The sequence below is a fragment of the Myiozetetes cayanensis genome, unplaced genomic scaffold (genome assembly GCF_022539395.1).
Source record: "Myiozetetes cayanensis isolate MyiCay16 unplaced genomic scaffold, myiCay2020 scf2-11, whole genome shotgun sequence".
In the NCBI taxonomy this organism is placed as follows: Eukaryota; Metazoa; Chordata; class Aves; order Passeriformes; family Tyrannidae; genus Myiozetetes; species Myiozetetes cayanensis.
The window spans coordinates 47,212,364-47,228,377 of record NW_026087411.1 but is presented as its reverse complement, the minus strand read 5'-3'; the positions used below and the strand labels follow the sequence as shown (position 1 = coordinate 47,228,377).

The window sequence follows — 16,014 nt, the reverse complement described above, 5'->3', positions numbered from 1 at the left end:
CGAGGCTGCAGGAGCCGAGGCCGGCACTGAGGCGGGCCCGTGTGCCCGTCCGGCGGCGGCAGACCCGCACCCGCCGGGCACAGCGGCGCCGTGAGCAGCGCCACGGAGCTCTTGCAGCGGCTCGGACCTCTGCGGTCCGCGCAGCCGCTGGGAGCTCTCCGCCCACCCTCGCCATGCCCCCAGGCTCCCGCTCTCTTAGGCCCGTCCCAAGAGACGCAGACCTGGCCTCTGCGGCCCGGGTATCTCCCTCAAGCCCTCTTTCCACGGGGAAGAGCTAAAAGATGACCCCTCGGGTCGGGGAAGTGTTTTCTGCCCTATTCTGTGAGACGTGACCGACACCAGAGCACAGCTCCCCGGGGTGCTCGCGGTGTAAGCGGCGCTAGGTTTTCTCTCGGTGCTTCCGCCTGACCCCGCCCGCGCCGGGCGGGATTGCCGCGGCCGCTTCCGCGGGAAGTGCCGCCCCGCGCGCACGGCGGCGCCCGGGTGTCCGTGAGCGGGGGGAGCGGAGGTGACGCCGCCCGGGGCTGTGGGGGCGCCGGCTCCCCATGGCGCTGAGCAGCCCCAGCCGCCTGCTGCTGGCCGCCGGCCGGCTCCGGGCAGCGGGTAAGCTCGCGGGTCGCCGTGCTGGCCGCTCCCGGCGGGGCAGCGCTCCCGGGGCCTCTTGGCGGGGCTGCTGTGCCAGGGAATGAAAGATTATGCCTTGTTATTCGGTAGCGCTGTCGCTGCTTCGTTGTGCGATTCGTTTTCAGTATTTTGTAAAGCTTTGGTCCTGGGGGTTTCGTAGTCACGTGTGAGTTTATATTCTAGATACGAGTTTTGGAACAGCGTTTATATACTAGCAGTTCACCTCATAAATTTGAGAAACAGGCTGAGATCTTGTTATCCATCTGTTAAGCATGTTTTTAAAAAAAAGAAAAGCTGATTTTTCCCTGCTGACTTTTACAAGCTGTATCATTTCTGTACTGTATTCATTCTACTGTTTGCACTACATTCTTTTCAATCTGTGTGGGGTTTTTTCCTGCTCTCCCCCCAAGGTCTTCGTTTTGCATCAACTACAGCCCATCTCAAAACTGAGACTGAAGTGGACACAAGCGAAAATGAGGTTGTTGCCCCAGATTTCACTAACAGAAATCCTCGGAACTTGGAGCAGTTGGCCCTGGCTAGGAAGGAGCGTGGCTGGAAGACAACGTGGCCAAAGCGTGAGTTCTGGCATAGGTGAGTCAGAAAGTCACCTATGAAAGTCACTTCAGCAGCAATGAAGACTCCAAAAGGAAAAAAAAAAAAAAAAACAAACCCCAGAAACCCACCAGGTAGAAACTATTCAAAATGGTTTTTTTGGGTTGCTGCATCAGTTGTCATGCTAGTGTTTATTAATGAGCAGGTATCTTCTGTGTTAAGAAAACAGCAGACTAGCATAACATGAAGGTCAGCAAGTGCAGTGAAGATCTTTCCATCTTCTCATTAACGCAGCAGTAATATTTCTTAAGCAGCTGCTTTTTAACTCAGGATTCTCTTAGCCCTGTGCTGACCAGCTTCATTGTTTTATTTGAGACAACATAATTGTCTGGGTTTTTTTCTTTGTTGGGTTTTGGGGTGGAGGGGGTTTGGTTGCTTTGTTGGGCTGGTTTGTTTTTTATTTGCTTGTCCTCTAGAAAATAAGTTCATTTTAATCTAGGGTTTCAAAATCATTATTTTGTTCTTGAGGGGAAATCTACATTCAGTTTGTTCATACCGTGAAATCTGGTAATTGTCTCAGTGCAATAAGAAACAGTTACTCCTAATAAATACTTTGTAGTTACGTGTAGAGATTTATGAGGTACTCTCTGCCCGTGCAGATTTCAACAAGTTGTTACCTGCTGTGGCAGCACAAGCATCTAAGAGACCGTATAGCAGCCCTAAAGCTCCATTTCTGCTGCAGCAGTTGCTCTTGTCTAGCTCATATGTACCTGTTCCACACTGTGCAGGTGTACAGTGCTTGATTTGGAGTGTGTGCTGGTCTAAGGCAACGTAGGACCTGAGTGACTGATGAAAAGTTGCTCTTGGAATTTCACTCTTCTCAACTAGTAATATGAGTCCTATTTGTATCCTAATAAGAAAAACTCATATATATAATGTAATGCAATATAATATCATGCTAGTACATTCAATTTTATTTCACAAAGGGAGTCATTTAAGCATATGAATGTGTTCTCTGGAAAAGACATCATAATACCGTGTTATTTCTTTCCCGCACTCAGATTGCGGCTTGAGCGGACACAGCATTATGTAGAAGCCTTCGTTGAGCGCTCCAATGGGGATGTTGTGGTATCTGCCTCCACCCGAGAGTGGGCCATAAAAAGACACTTGTACAGTCCCAAGGGAGTAGCCGCATGCAAAAACCTTGGCCGTGTAATGGCACAGCGCTGTTTGGAAGCAGGAATCAACTTTGTGAACTTTAAAGCCATTATCCCCTGGGAACATCGTTGTGACTCGGCAAGTACCCATCTCCTTATTCCTTTGGCTCTTTTTTCCTTTTTAGGCATTAATTTTACATCCCTTCACTGTTAATTTTCTTCATGTGGTTTGACAGACCCTCCTTACAACACTCAAAAAGGCAGCTTTGACAAGCTGCAGTTCCTGGTAGCATGCTTCCATGAGGCTGTTAACCTCTGCCCTCTGTCTAACATGTCCTCACTGATATTTCAGTACAGATGGCTTTTCTTCGTATTTATTCATGTCTCTATCTTTTAAACAAGATTCAGGAATTCGAAAAAGCAATGGAGGAGGGCGGTGTTGTTCTGCGTGAGCCACGAAGAATCTATCGGTAAAATGGAGACTTCTAGGAAGACTTTCCAAGGAAAAATGATCACTTCTTTAAGTGTGTGTGGTGAAGGACCAGAGCTGGAAAAAATTGGAATGTGTCATCTTATAATAAAATACATTTAAATGGACAAAACTGTGTCATATTCTTGATTCTAAAATGATCAACACCTTTAAGGCTAGAATAAACTTATCATAGTTCAGCCTAATAGGTTGACAGAATTTACTTCTTAATTCAATTTAAAGTATATTTTATTTTTGGTATTTCGTTTTGTTTGTTCTAACCTGAACTCTGGAAATGCTTTGATATTTGATCCCTGTATGCTGACATAATTCACATGTCATTATGTGAATGTTGAGAACTGTGATAAAGTGTATGAGCTAATCGTGGTAAAAAATTATGGAATTTGCCTAACTCATCCTTGTAGGTTTCCAGCAACCCTGACATTCTAGCTACTTAACCTCATGGGCGTAGGAGGAAGGCTGCACAAATACCAGCTGCAGGGATTCAGAAGCCCGATTGTCTCCTGTGGCTGCCTGCTGCTTGTCCACAGACTTGCTGCAGGCAGTGCCTCTGGCAGGTGATCTGCACTGAGTGTGTTCAGGGTGTGTCCCCCCACAGTAAGTGTGTGAACCCCTCTGACAAGCAGCACCTGGTTCAGAGAAGCCAGGCTGGATCAGTGCAACTCCCGTACCTGCATTCTGGCGCTCTGCTCGCTACTACGCGTTTGCAGCCTCGGGGGAGAGGAGAAATGAACGCCGAGGTTGTGTGCCGGGGTTTAGCAGCGAGCGCCGTGACCCCGGGCCCAGTTCTGCCATCTGTACTGAATCCTCAGCGTTCAGCTGACACGATTCTTAAAAAACACTCCCCGTCCCGTGTTCCCGGCGCCCGCATTACCCTCGGACCTGCCGCGGTCCTGCCTTTGCCATTAATTGCTGCGGGCGAGTCCCGCCGCGCGGGGCGGTGCCGGGCACGCAGGCGCGCCGGGCCGGGGCCCCGGGGAGCGCGGCGATGGAGGTGGGCGCGGAGGCCTTCGCCCAGCTCCTGCCGCACCTCAGGCGACGCGTCCGCAGCGCCGCCTTCGTGGGTGAGCCCCGGGGGCAGCCCGCCCGCTCTGAGCCGTGCCCTCGGCCGCCCCTTGTCCGGTGCTTAGCCTTGTCCGGCCCAAGGGTGCGGGCACTGAGGTGTGTTGCAGCGGATAATGGCGCTGCTGTGCAAAGAAAGAGCGGGCACCGAGGCTCGGGGTTTAAAACTGGCAGGAGGGGTTGGGGAGAGAGCCCTCGCTGAGCTGCTGGCCTCGGCTCGGAGGGCTGGGGGCTCCGGAGGTTATGAGGTTGTGGGGGCACACACGCTGCACAGGGGGAGGCCGGCCCCTCCTGTGGCACGTGTGTATGGCCGTGCCTCATCCTGCCACGGGGATCAGGGAGCTGGAGATTTCAGTCCCACAGCAGTTGGTGGCCTTTTCTCTTGAGCCTGCTGCCGGTGGGTTTGACAGAGGTTACGGTGAAGAGAAGTGTTTGAGAGAGCACCATCCTGGTGCTGGTGAAGTACGTGCCTCAAATTTCAAATTCTCGTGTGTTGTTTCCACCTCAACAGCCCTTGATACGGAGTTTACTGGCTTATATTCAACTTTCCCACAGAGCAGCGAGCCCAGGTAAAGCTGTTGGACTTGAAACGTGAGGGAGACCTGTTACTCTAGCTCTGTGAGAGAGCAACCTGAGTGTAACAAATCATGTGTCCCCTCTCCCCAATTCTGGGTTTTGTTCCTAGCCTGTTTGATTCCCCTGTGGAGCGGTATCTGAAGATCAGGCAGAGTGTTCAGCGCTTCACTGTTACTCAGCTTGGTAAGTGCTGCTCTGACACAGAAAGCGATCTCCTGAGGTCTTACAGGTAACCAGCCTTTTGCTGATAGGTGGGTCCTGCAGGTGGCTCTGGCCGTAATATACTTGTTACAGTGACATTTGTTTGGGTTTTTCTTCCCCTCCCTGATGTTTAATACTATTAACTTTTTAATATTTTAAATAATGTAATGCCAGGTGGGCTGTATACTTTTTACAGGTCTGAAGTTGATTATATTTAAAGGTTGCAGTTAAAAATACAGGGCTTTTAAAGCAGAGGATGCAAGCAAGAAGCATATAATGGCAGCTCCTATTCAAAGCCATGTCATTTGACGTAGTGCATGAGTAAGGGGACTATCAGAAGAAAATGAAGGGTACTATTTCTGGTACTCCTAAAATAACAAAAATCAACATGAGAATGGGCCTGTGGAGGAGGGCATTGACAGTTAAGAACCAATAAGAAATCAAAAAGAAAGCTCCAAAATCACTTGAAATGCTTTTCAAAGCCTTAGGGTATGTGAGATGTTAGTGTGCCTTTTAGGGATTAACAGAAAAAAAACAAAACCTGAGAAGTTAAACCCATGTTTCAATACTCTCTGGTGCCCAGGTCCTTCCAAACACTTTTGTAGTGTAGTTGGACCCACAGACCCATCTGTGCATGCATAGGTAGAGACTTCGATCACCAACTTGCCTCTTGCCCATAGCTCAGTCTTTGTTATTTAATCAGACTTGACTTCTTTTCCCACTTAGCAGTAAAAGCTTGTCCTTGTTCAGCTCACAGGGAGCTGACAAGCGGCCTGGAAGTTGCTATTAGGATTTGCACTGTGACATTAGTGAGTGGAAAAAATGTACTTCATGAGGGCCTCCCCACATCCCTTATCAAATTGCACACTATCTGTAGACATCCAGGTAAACTTTGCCATCTCAACGGAGATTTCTTTCTTGCAGGTCTGGCAATATTCTCAAAAGAAAATTCAAACAAGTAAGTAGAAAAGCAGTTTTCTATTATAATGAAGACAATGCAGTTGAGATTTTACACATTATCACCTTGGGGGGAGTTATCTGTTGTCGTTATCTTTGAGAGACACTTTTCTTTTCATTTTAGGTATGTGGTGCATTCATACAACTTTTTTCTCTTTCCCTCAATGCTGGGAGTTAGGGATGTCGAATTCACCCTCTCTGCATCTAGCATTCAGTTCCTGTCTCATTATGGCTTTGACTACAATAAGGTATGTAATCTCTCTGCCAGAAATCCAGAAGATAGGAAATCTGTGCAATTACAGAAGAAATCAGGATTAGTATCCCTAAACACTTTTCTGGGGTAAATAGCATCTTGCTGAATGCATCATGTAGTTAATTATCAACAGGGATAGTGAGTCCTGTTTTTTCTGAACCAGTGTAGAGGCAATAACCACATCTTTGTCAGGTTAAGACAGATTTTCCTGCCTCAAAAAACAAACAAAAACCCCAAAACCCCACCTATCTCTGGTGAGCTGATGAGTTACTAAACAGACCCCCATGGGTGTCTTTAATAGCCATGACGTTGGGGAAGTATCAGTTTACCTGTGTCTTATGTATTGCCACATTTCTCATTAAATTCAGACTATGGCATCCCATAAGGGTACTAGTTTGCAGTTTTGGACAGAAAGTATCTGGTGTCTTGACACTTGGAAGTATCTTATTAAAGGAAAGGAAAAAGCAGAGCAAAAAAATTATTCCAGTTGACAAAAATCCTTTTCTTTCCTCCATACATGTTGGATTGCCTACAGTTTGTTTGCCCTGGCTAACCTGCTAATTCTCTAATGTACTGCAAGAAAATCCAAGGGAACATAACCAACCTGGCATTTTTCTCCCCCTCAGTTCCTGAAAGATGGAATCCCATACATGAATGAGGTACAGGAGAAGATCCTTAGGCAGCATCTCTTAGCAGGTAGCTGGACATTCCACAGGTGAGCACTATTCAGAGTGATGACTCCTCAGTACTGACTGTGTTGACGGCTCAGCTTCACTCAGATCACGTTTTGTAGAAATGCTGAAGCCTATTGGTCTGAACGCCTTGGTGCCAGCTGTTCCAGCATGCTCTGGTCTCTCTGAAACAAAACTGAGATCACAGGATACGATGTGGAGAATTGGGTGAATGTTGGGAAATGATGCTTTTGCATTCCCACAGCAAGGCACAAGGTTTCATCTGTAAAGAGCATTTCTCACACCTGCCTCTTTCCCCCTCATCCAGCACTAGTGCTGCGAACAGGGATGTGCTGAGGAAAGCTATTGATGAAGTGACCTGTTGGATAGCTGTAGCAGAGGAAGAGGAGACTATGATTCTGCAGGATCTGAGTGGTATGGAACAGGGTGCCTCCCTTAGGCACCTGTGGGCTCTGAGTGGCTTCATCACTTCCGAACCTCTGGGGCTGCTACTGTCCTTTGCTGCCCGTTCTCTTAAACTGCTCTCTTGAGAGGGAAAGCACCAGTGCCCATCTTGCCTTTGCAACTCTTTACCTAAGTTTACACCTCAGTTCCTGTCAGTTCATCTCTGCGCTCTGCTTTTCTGCTCCTTTGGGATGGTGGGTCTTTCCGAAGTGGATGTCTGGGTGCTTGGAGCATGCTTTGTTGCAATTGACTTCCATTTTGTGCTTCTTCAGAGCAGCAACTGTCTAGAAAAATGTGTTTTCCTTAAGAGGGTTGTCTGCACCTCTGAAGCTTTTACTACCTTTTTCCTTTTATTTTTGTCACAGACTGTCATGTGCTTGAAGTTCAGCTAGTTCTGAGGCAGGCTCTCCAAAATGTTTGGACGGAGCCTCTTGGAAACAAGAAGGTGAGATGGAAATGTGGACCTTTGAAAAGAGGATTTCTATCTAGACAGATAGGACTGACATTCTTGCAGGGATTCTGAAATGTTGCTTGTACTTTTAATGATAGGCTCTAGGAGGAGAAGACAATGTTCTGGGAAATGTTGATTGTGGGATAACCAGAAAAGGTATACAGAAAACTGAGCAACTCTGGTTTCTATTTGTTCAGTAGCCACAGAACACATTGAACTGGAATGCTTATCCTTGGGGCACTTCTGAAGGGACCCTCTCTGTGTCTTTACTCGTTTTTTTCTTCAATATCTCCACAACAATGTACAGTTTTAGTCTTTTTTGTGGTTTTCCTTAGCTGACTTTTGCCATGTAGTTCCTTTGAAGACTTTTCCTCTCTGTTATATGATCTACTGTTTAGCTATTCGCTACTGCTGTTTAGCATTTGGTGCAATATTTTCTGTATTAAATGTATGGCTGTGGACTTCTCAAACCATAGCATGAGTGTGATACCAGTCAGTTGTTTAGAAGTAGTTTACAGAAATCTTTTTTTTTTTTTTTTTTTTGTATTAATCCTATTTTGGTCTGATAACCAATGTCAACCGTGGCAGATTTACTCAGCCTTATCATCTGAAACATTGCTTTGGGGACTCAGTTTGTGTGGTTGCTGTTTGGTACTGAGTTTTTGATGCAATGAAGTTACCATATTGGTATCAAGTTAAATTGAACTACGTTTTATTTGTGCTCCAAAATAACCAAGTGGTTCCTACCAATGGTCTTCCTCTTAAGAAGGAAAGCATTAATAAGACACCCTTAGAGCAGGTCCCTTTAGTTACTGGAACACTGATCTCCATATAGAAGTGAGACAGTCCCAAAGTCCCAGGGGATGCACAGTTTCTCCGTCCTTTGCAGCCTTGAAGCTGAACTTGATCAGCATTACTGAACCCCAGTGTGCTAGTACATAAAACTAACATGGCAGGCTGACATACTCAATGACTGTTCTTTCCAGGTAATGGTGAAAAAAGTGAGTCCACAGCATCGTCAGCTTCTGGAGAACTCTTCCTGCGACCCCTGTCAGACAGAGCTCATTCTCCTGTCTGCCCGCGGCTTCACCAACCTCTTCCAGATACTTGTTGAAGCCAAGAAGGTAAAATGCCTTATCCCTACTCTCATTTTCCATGTCTTTTTAATTTGCTGTGTTAAATGCAGTCTTAAAAATCCTGGTTTTACACAACGTGAGTCACCATCTAAGAAAACTGAGCAGATTCTTGCCTTTTGAGTAAGTTATGCTGAATTTCAGCATGTGACAGACCAGTTTGTTGGACCATGTAGACCATTGGTCTGACTTTGTGTGGAAATTCTTATGTTCCGTATGCAGCTTATTAAATGGATTTCAGCTTCAGAAGACTGTGGGTGATGTGCAAGCAAAGACTGTCCCTGCCCTTGTGAGTGAGTGTATAAATCTCATGGCTGGAACATTTTACCAATGTTCAGCTGAACTGAAAATCGGCCTAGCTCCTCAGGTCCACTGACAATAGAATGCTGCAAAAAAAATACTCTCCTCAAAGTCCACAAGTCCGATTTCCTGGAAGCAGTAGTCCTCCTGTGAGACTTGCAGCCTGAATGACTCTGGACAAGCGTGTGTAGATCTGTCTGCTGGAGGAAAGGGTTACAGCTGTTGCTTGCCTAAAGTTGGTTATCTCTGACCTCTCTTCAGAAATATGTTCCAATGGGCTGTTATGTTTGTGTTCTTCCCGTAGCCCCTGGTGGGACACAACATGCTTATGGACCTTATGCATCTTCACGACAAGTTCTACAAGCCCCTTCCAGGTAATGCTGTGCATAGATGCTGTCCCAGGCTGCAGCCTTTGCAGTGGGGGTGGAACAGGAGGCACAGTGGCCTTTGGCCACCTCAGACACTCACAAGTGGAAGTGGTAGTTGGCTCTTCTGAGCCCCAGCTGCTGGAGCAGTGTATCGTTGTCTGCCTTCACCTCTGTTTCCTATGAATTTGTTATTCCATTGGCTTTTCCCCAGTTTTATGATGCCTTTCCCCACATGTGTTTTGCTTTCAGAAAGTTATGAGGAGTTTAAAAGGAACATTCACAACCTGTTTCCTGTCCTCATAGACACCAAGACTGTAACAAAATCTATGAAGAAGGTGAGATGCACAGGTCTCTTTGTTTGGAGTTAAAGCTTGTTTTTCACCCATAAGAGAGAATATCTTTCCTGAGTGCCCTGTGGTTACAGAATTGGAACTAGTTGTCAGTGTTGCCCTGGGACACTCTAATTTTAGATCCAATTTAATGAATCATCAGTACAAGTAACTGAGTTATTGTTGAGGTTAGTTACTGAGTGAGTTAATGAGGTCTGTCTTGGTTGATCTTCCAACATTCTTCTTTTCTAGAATTATCTGATTCCTCGAGTATCTAGTCTTTTGGAGGCGTATACAGTTTTGTGCAGGTAAGTGCTGGGCAATATAGCTTTCAGCAATCCCTCTGTTTTCTTTGGAAAGATATTCCAGTCATTTCATATGTTCGTACTTTCTCTCCTCCCAAATGTTTTTCTATTGGTTTCTTGTCTTTCTAAATTTAAGAGCAAAAGATGTGCTCATCTTTCTTATAAAATAATTGTGTAGTAAATTATTTGTTGTAAGTGACTTCTGATATTGTATCACCATTACTTCATTTGTCACAAGTTTGGTTTGCAGACAGCTGTACGTGCATCTTGAAAATTATGTTGCTTATGTCGTGTTCTGAAATGAATAAGTTTCAGTTCTTGGTGAAAATACATCCTAATTTCAAATCCCTTCTCCTAAGAGAGGGCTGCACTGAGCCCAAAGCCGTAACTAAATAAAATGTTCAAGTGGAGCACATGAGTAGGTACCGTATCTCATGAGCTTAGTCTGATGTGGTAGAAAACTTCTTCTATTTTACGCTTCTTTTGTGGCTAAGTTTTTTTATGTTAATTTTGCTAAGGAAAGCAAAATTTTGCCTCCTTGCCCTTACCCCTTGCTCCCAAGGAGGAGATGCAAAATGAGTATTTGATCAAAACAGTAATGGGATGCTAAAGGTTTTGTTTGATTGTTTCTTAGCAGTTTCAGACTACAGATTCTCAGAAGTTTTATGGTTGTTGATCTTTCTTTTATTTCAGTCATTCCATGGGTGCCTGTTTATCCTTCAGGGTTTCCCATTCAAATAGAACCATCTAGTCAACCTCTTTCCTTGGAGTTTTCGTTCTGCTCACATTTTATATATGCAATTAGACCAAATTTGCTGGTGACACATTTTGAGTGAGGGAAGAGGCTGAAGAAGTATTTAGGGTATTTAGAAGTATTAGAAGTTAGTTTTCAGAAAGAAAACTGGTAGATATTATTCAGCTAAGCATTTTAGCCTTTTCATAGAATACTACTAAAGCTCCTTTTAAACTCTTCAGTAACTTTTTCTGAAATGAAGCTACAGATCACTAGAGAACAGTGACTTGTCTGTAATATACTGAGGAAAGACAAAAATCTTACACATCCACTTGTCTTCAGCAGCAGCGTAAATCCCAAAGATCCACTGTGGCCAGTTATAGTTCTTGCAAGTGACTGCTCAAGATACGGTATGTTCCTCAGCAAATCCTCAAAGTTGGGTAGCTAAAAGGGATTTGTTTTACTCTGTGGATGACCACGTGCAAAGTATGGATGAGTGCCACTGGGTCAGCTGAATTTGCAGAGAGGTGCTGATACACGTTTTTGTCCAGACCCAAAGCTTGGGCTCCCAATGTTGTGCATGTCCCTGGTACCTGCTGAGGGTAATGCAGGGCAGGTTTGCATCATGCTGCACCCACAGACAGCATCTACAGTAGGTTGGGCTGAGCCTGACTTGTGGCTGTAAAGAGTCAGTAGCCCTTGGAAAGGGCAAGGCAAGTGGGGAAACAGCTGTCCTAGAAGGGAAAGTAGTGGGAGCTAATGACAAGGAAGTCCTGTAAAGTAAGAGGAGCTTGGTGGCTGGTGTGTGTGCAGGGTTAGTGGTGCTGTGTGTGCAGGAGGTTGTGTCCAGTATGTGGTGTGATACGGGCAGATGTTTTCTGGCTTCTCCCGGCAGCTCTGCAGCACAGGGCCTCCTGTGTTTTGAAATAGTTCCCATACCATCAATAACATACACAACACAGTTTGGTTTAGATCTTCATAGAAGTTAAAATTTTTTCATGTCCATCTTGCTAAGCTTTTCAGACATTAATGTAATTGCAGCCTTTTTGTTGATATTGTTTTAAAATGCTTGGGAGAAGCACAGACTTTCTACAGAGTGTGAAGTTTTCAGGTGAGGAAGGAAACAGCTGAGGGTGGGGGGTAAAAAAACCTCCAGAACAGTAGATCTTATGAATGTTACGATTCTGCAGTGCAGCAGTTTTCAGAGTATGCTAAATGTGTTTACTACTTTTTGATTTTGTTGGACACTTACAGCTGAGAAGGAATCTCCTCATGAAGCTGGCTATGATGCATTTCTCTGTGGTTCAGGTAAAATGCTTCTTAAACATTCCTTCAGAAACTGTGTTGGGACTTGGCAATTCCTTTCCTGCTCTGTAGCTCTATTTGGTGCTAAGAAATATTTGTTTATATACAGTCTGTTGCTCTTAGTAACTTAGCTGCACTTTAGTGAATTTTAGCTTTCTATTTATTTAGGTATGTTTCTTTAGCTTTGTTCTAATGCCACCTCGTTATTCCTTCTAGTTCTTCTGATGTCAGCTCATTTGCTACTGCGCAGATCCACCGAGTAAGTGTTTACTGAAAATTGTGTTACGTGGATAGGTCCTATTGAAAGCCGTCATCTGTTTGCTCTGACTTTTTTTTTTTTGCAGGCTGTCCTTCCTTTTTGATAAAAGAAAGTGTTACTGGAAATGTCATGTTCTAATTAGATTTTTATTTTATAAATCTGAAAGTAGTAGCTTTATGTCAAAGCTGACATTTTAAAAATGAAATCGGGCCATGCGATGGCTCAGAGGTTGGGAAATGACATAGTGACTTCTTTATCCTTGAATGAGCTCTCTCAAGTTCAATTCACTTGGGTAAGGGTCAAATAATTTTCCATTAGTTTCCATTTTTGAAACCTCTGTGAATCAGTGCCTTCACTTAACTTCATAAGAGGCAACTGTTCAAAACCCTTCCTTTTGCTTGCAGCTTTTTGACATCTGTAAGAGATGCCAAGATCTAAAATACCTATTTTTTTCACTGGTTGAAGAGCTTGACACTGTGCAGCAGTGCAGCACTGGGGAAAAACAAAACTTTGTTCTGTTTTGTTTTTTGATTTAGTGATGCAGTGGAGGCTGATCCTTCTTTCTCGCAGTATCTCACCGCGTTAGCTGAGCATGTGAACCAAGTGAATTTCATACGAGGTGGCGTTTCAAGCATTGTGCGTATGAATTGCAGGTCTGTGACCAGTTTGTGGGGTGCACAGGTCAGTAGCCTAGTTGGTGGCTTCATAAGAGGAGAAGAATCCACCTGTGTGCTGCGGCCCACCTTGGCAGAAAATTGTCATCATACAAGTGACACAACGGACCTCTTGAAACGGCAAATGAGTTGAATTTCTGCTTTGTGAAATGTATTCATATTGTTATTCTGTAAGATGGCACTAGTCAGTTTATGTTGCTGTTTCTCTGGTGGTTTCTCCGTGGTGATCATGGAGAAGTTTGCTTTTATAACTGATGAATCTTGGGCCAAAAGAAAAATAATTTTATACCAACAGCTGTATTTTAAAACTTGTTATTTATTTGTCACATTCTGCATATTTTCTGATTATATTAGTAATGTTTCTTTAGTATTCCTGAATTCAGATATGTCTCAATATTGTATATTTATTTTCCAGAATTTTTCCGGGGAAGATGCTCCCTGCCATCGTCCCCCTGCCTTGGTTGTTCATGTCCAAGGCTGGCCAGGGCTGAACGAGAGACAGATTTACCAGGAGTTTAAAGGTCTTTGTCGCTTTGATGTCAGACGGCTTTCAAAGAACCAGTTCATTCTGCTCTCCAATAAATACAAGCAGTAAGTGATCAGAAAGTCTTAATTTTTTGTCCTTTGCTCCTCTGATCCAAGTCTTCATCCCAGCCTCTCTCTGCTGTGGCAACTCTTAGATAGAGATTCCTGCCCTGAGCTGTGGAATGCTGTAAGAAGCCTGCAAGCCACGGCTCAAGACATGTGCTTTCATTGCAGCGTCAGGCTTGTCCTGCGGGATTACAAGGACCACCCTCACCTGCAGGTTTCCGTCTATCGCCACTGGAGGCACTCTCCACGTGTGAACTGCCTGCTGCAGTGAGTTGCGGGAAGCACAGGAATGGGGAGCGGGGGAAGCGTTCTTTTCAGGGTCCAAGGCCCTATCACGGCAGCACATTTGTTCTCCTGCGCCAGCCCCTCAGGGGAGCGAGGGGCTCAGAAGCAGGTTTGCTTGCTGACTGCTGGGTGGCTACTTGGGAGCTCTCAGCCCTGGGCAACTGGACTTTAATCTTGAATTGAAGCTTAACAGGGAATGTTACCCCACAGTTAGCACGAAACTATGTATATGCTATCATAACAGACAGGTGGTTATCTTAGTGAGTGTAGTGCCATCTCTAATAAGCTTGATGAGAGGGACACAGAGTCTCCCAGGTGTGGGATGGATGTGGGTTTTTTTCTACAGCCGAGTTGAAAGCTTGATAGTGGCAGAGATTTCCAGATTCAGAGTGCACTCTCCTTGTGAGGTGGTGACAGTGATGCTGACGTGGTTTGGAAAAAAATCTCAGGGCTTAATATGACCAAAATTATACCCTTTTATTAAGTAGCCTAACAGCATTTTGTTATTCTTGCCCTTTTTAGAGTCTCTGGTATTGTGGCACTGTGGTCGCTCTTGGCCTTTGTACTTGGAGGAGCTCCTAGCTGTTCACTCTAAAGGACTGCCTTGGAGATGAGACATGAGGAACACAGATCTTATTTCTTGTATTTGTGTTTTGTTTAATTTCGTTCAATAAACTATTAGCAAAAAAAACCCAAACTTCAGAGCTATGAATCCTGTTTGAATTGTTTTCTTGCAAATGTATTTTTAAAGAGGATGTGTTGGTTTCCAATTTGTGGTATTTTGTAATCTGTTCAAAGCATCACTCCCTCTTGAAGAGGGAGATGATTCTTTCAATGCCTAATTTACTTCAGTCCTCTGTTGGTTCTTCACAGCTATTCATAACCCCAGTTTGTTCCCAGTGCTTGTGCTTGCTGCATAAGACACATTTCTGATGAAGTTCAGGAAGTTATGAAATGAAAGAGGTATTTTTAGCTTCAATTGTAAAGCAGGGGAAATGTCACTGTTTACCAAATGAAAATGGGTGGAGTTAATGGAGAAACCACTCTTGGGGCTCATGACAAATTCTGGGGACTAGTAAATAAGTTGCAGTGCTGTCAGTGCAGTATTATTTTCAGTGGCCATGCAGCTGAGGATTGACACAGATAAGCAGAATTTATCAGGTTCCAATTTGTAATATACACAGGTCAGGTGAGTCAGCACGCATTTCTGTTTGCTTCTGGTGCACAGCACATGAGCAGTCCTTTACCCAAAATAGCATGAGACGTGCCTTGTGGATCAGTTTCTGTCGATATAGCTGGAGTATTTGTCAGTTCAGGAACTTTGGTCTTCAGAGGTTTTTCTTATTAATTTCCTTCTCTTCTTAAAAACAACCTGCTGATGCAGGGTTTCCAAATAATGGTCCCTAGCTGTCATTAGTCAGACTTAATTGGATGGGGCCTGTAATCTGTAAGGTGGGAGTTGCTACAGGGCACCTAAAGGCAGCAGCATGGCACTGCGGTGTGCCTAAGGATCACGTACTCTGCTGCTGAGGGGCTGCTGCTTTGCTGCTCCTTGGGAAACAAGGACAGCACATCTTCGGATGTGGTTCTCGAGCTCTGCACAGCTTGTGGTTTACCAGCTCTTGTTTCGTAAACAAGCTCCTAGCAATATAAGTACTTGACTTCTTGATGACTTTTTTTTAACCTCTTGAGTGATGGGCTTCTGTCAGTGTTCCTTCAAATACCAGTACAAGTATCTCCCTGTTTATTCTGTAATGTTTTTATTTGTCTTTTAGCATCATTAGACACCCCCCTTGTGTCAAGAAGAGCACAGGCTCTGTTTATTATGTAGATTTAGGAGAATATTCACTGGGTGTTACATGCAGTAGCATGTGTTTTCCCATAAAAACACTCTTCTTGGCCTATGATCTGGGAAACATTGTTCTGGGACCCCTTGTTCTCTGGGGTCTAGATTGATTTGGCTACTTAAACAGGAGGAGACAAAGCCTTACTTGCATCTAATTCTTCCAGTCTGGGGATCATTAAGCTAGAGGTGCTGTTAACTCTGAGAAGCCCAGCAGTATTGAAGGGAGCATGCACTTTGAAGGAACAAAGAAATTGTTCTGTCATTAAATTTTGTTCCCTTCTTCCTGCTTTCTTCTCTTAGTAGCACACTGATAAATAATGAGTTAGTTCCCTGCAGTGCTGTTCTCTCTCTTGGCTTACCCTCTAGAGAAACGCACTTCCCTGTGGATGAAAGTAGAGATCCTTTCATCCTATTTGGAGAAATAGCA

General features: G+C 44.6%; 2 protein-coding genes across 2 annotated transcripts; both read left to right on the top strand.

Annotated features, from left to right (window-relative positions):
• The first annotated feature begins 457 nt into the window (after positions 1–457).
• On the top strand, positions 458–2,935 carry MRPL18 (mitochondrial ribosomal protein L18). The gene is made up of 4 exons (XM_050315389.1): positions 458–603; positions 1,035–1,215; positions 2,238–2,472; positions 2,736–2,935. The coding sequence occupies exons 1-4, from the start codon at positions 546–548 to the stop codon at positions 2,805–2,807; spliced, it is 546 nt and encodes a 181-aa protein (XP_050171346.1). The 5' UTR covers positions 458–545; the 3' UTR covers positions 2,808–2,935.
• Positions 2,936–4,001: 1,066 nt separating this feature from the next.
• Positions 4,002–14,440, top strand: PNLDC1 (PARN like ribonuclease domain containing exonuclease 1). The gene is made up of 19 exons (XM_050315698.1): positions 4,002–4,125; positions 4,397–4,454; positions 4,571–4,644; positions 5,587–5,620; positions 5,744–5,867; positions 6,499–6,587; positions 6,872–6,978; positions 7,374–7,453; positions 8,446–8,583; positions 9,197–9,266; positions 9,510–9,595; positions 9,842–9,897; positions 10,970–11,037; positions 11,882–11,935; positions 12,149–12,191; positions 12,728–12,827; positions 13,281–13,456; positions 13,625–13,723; positions 14,264–14,440. The coding sequence occupies exons 1-19, from the start codon at positions 4,002–4,004 to the stop codon at positions 14,334–14,336; spliced, it is 1,653 nt and encodes a 550-aa protein (XP_050171655.1). The 3' UTR covers positions 14,337–14,440.
• Positions 14,441–16,014: the final 1,574 nt, after the last annotated feature.

What these genes read in the sequence shown, in the direction of transcription:
- MRPL18 (XM_050315389.1), top strand. Translation starts at nt 546, where the DNA reads ATGGCGCTGAGCAGCCCCAGCCGCCTGCTGCTGGCCGCCGGCCGGCTC. An exon ending in CGGCCGGCTCCGGGCAGCGG is followed by an intron (nt 604 to 1,034) that starts GTAAGCTCGCGG and finishes TCTCCCCCCAAG; the next exon opens with GTCTTCGTTTTGCATCAACT. An exon ending in AAGCGTGAGTTCTGGCATAG is followed by an intron (nt 1,216 to 2,237) that starts GTGAGTCAGAAA and finishes TCCCGCACTCAG; the next exon opens with ATTGCGGCTTGAGCGGACAC.
- PNLDC1 (XM_050315698.1), top strand. Translation starts at nt 4,002, where the DNA reads ATGGCGCTGCTGTGCAAAGAAAGAGCGGGCACCGAGGCTCGGGGTTTA. An exon ending in CCACAGAGCAGCGAGCCCAG is followed by an intron (nt 4,455 to 4,570) that starts GTAAAGCTGTTG and finishes TTTTGTTCCTAG; the next exon opens with CCTGTTTGATTCCCCTGTGG. An exon ending in GGTAGCTGGACATTCCACAG is followed by an intron (nt 6,588 to 6,871) that starts GTGAGCACTATT and finishes CCCCTCATCCAG; the next exon opens with CACTAGTGCTGCGAACAGGG.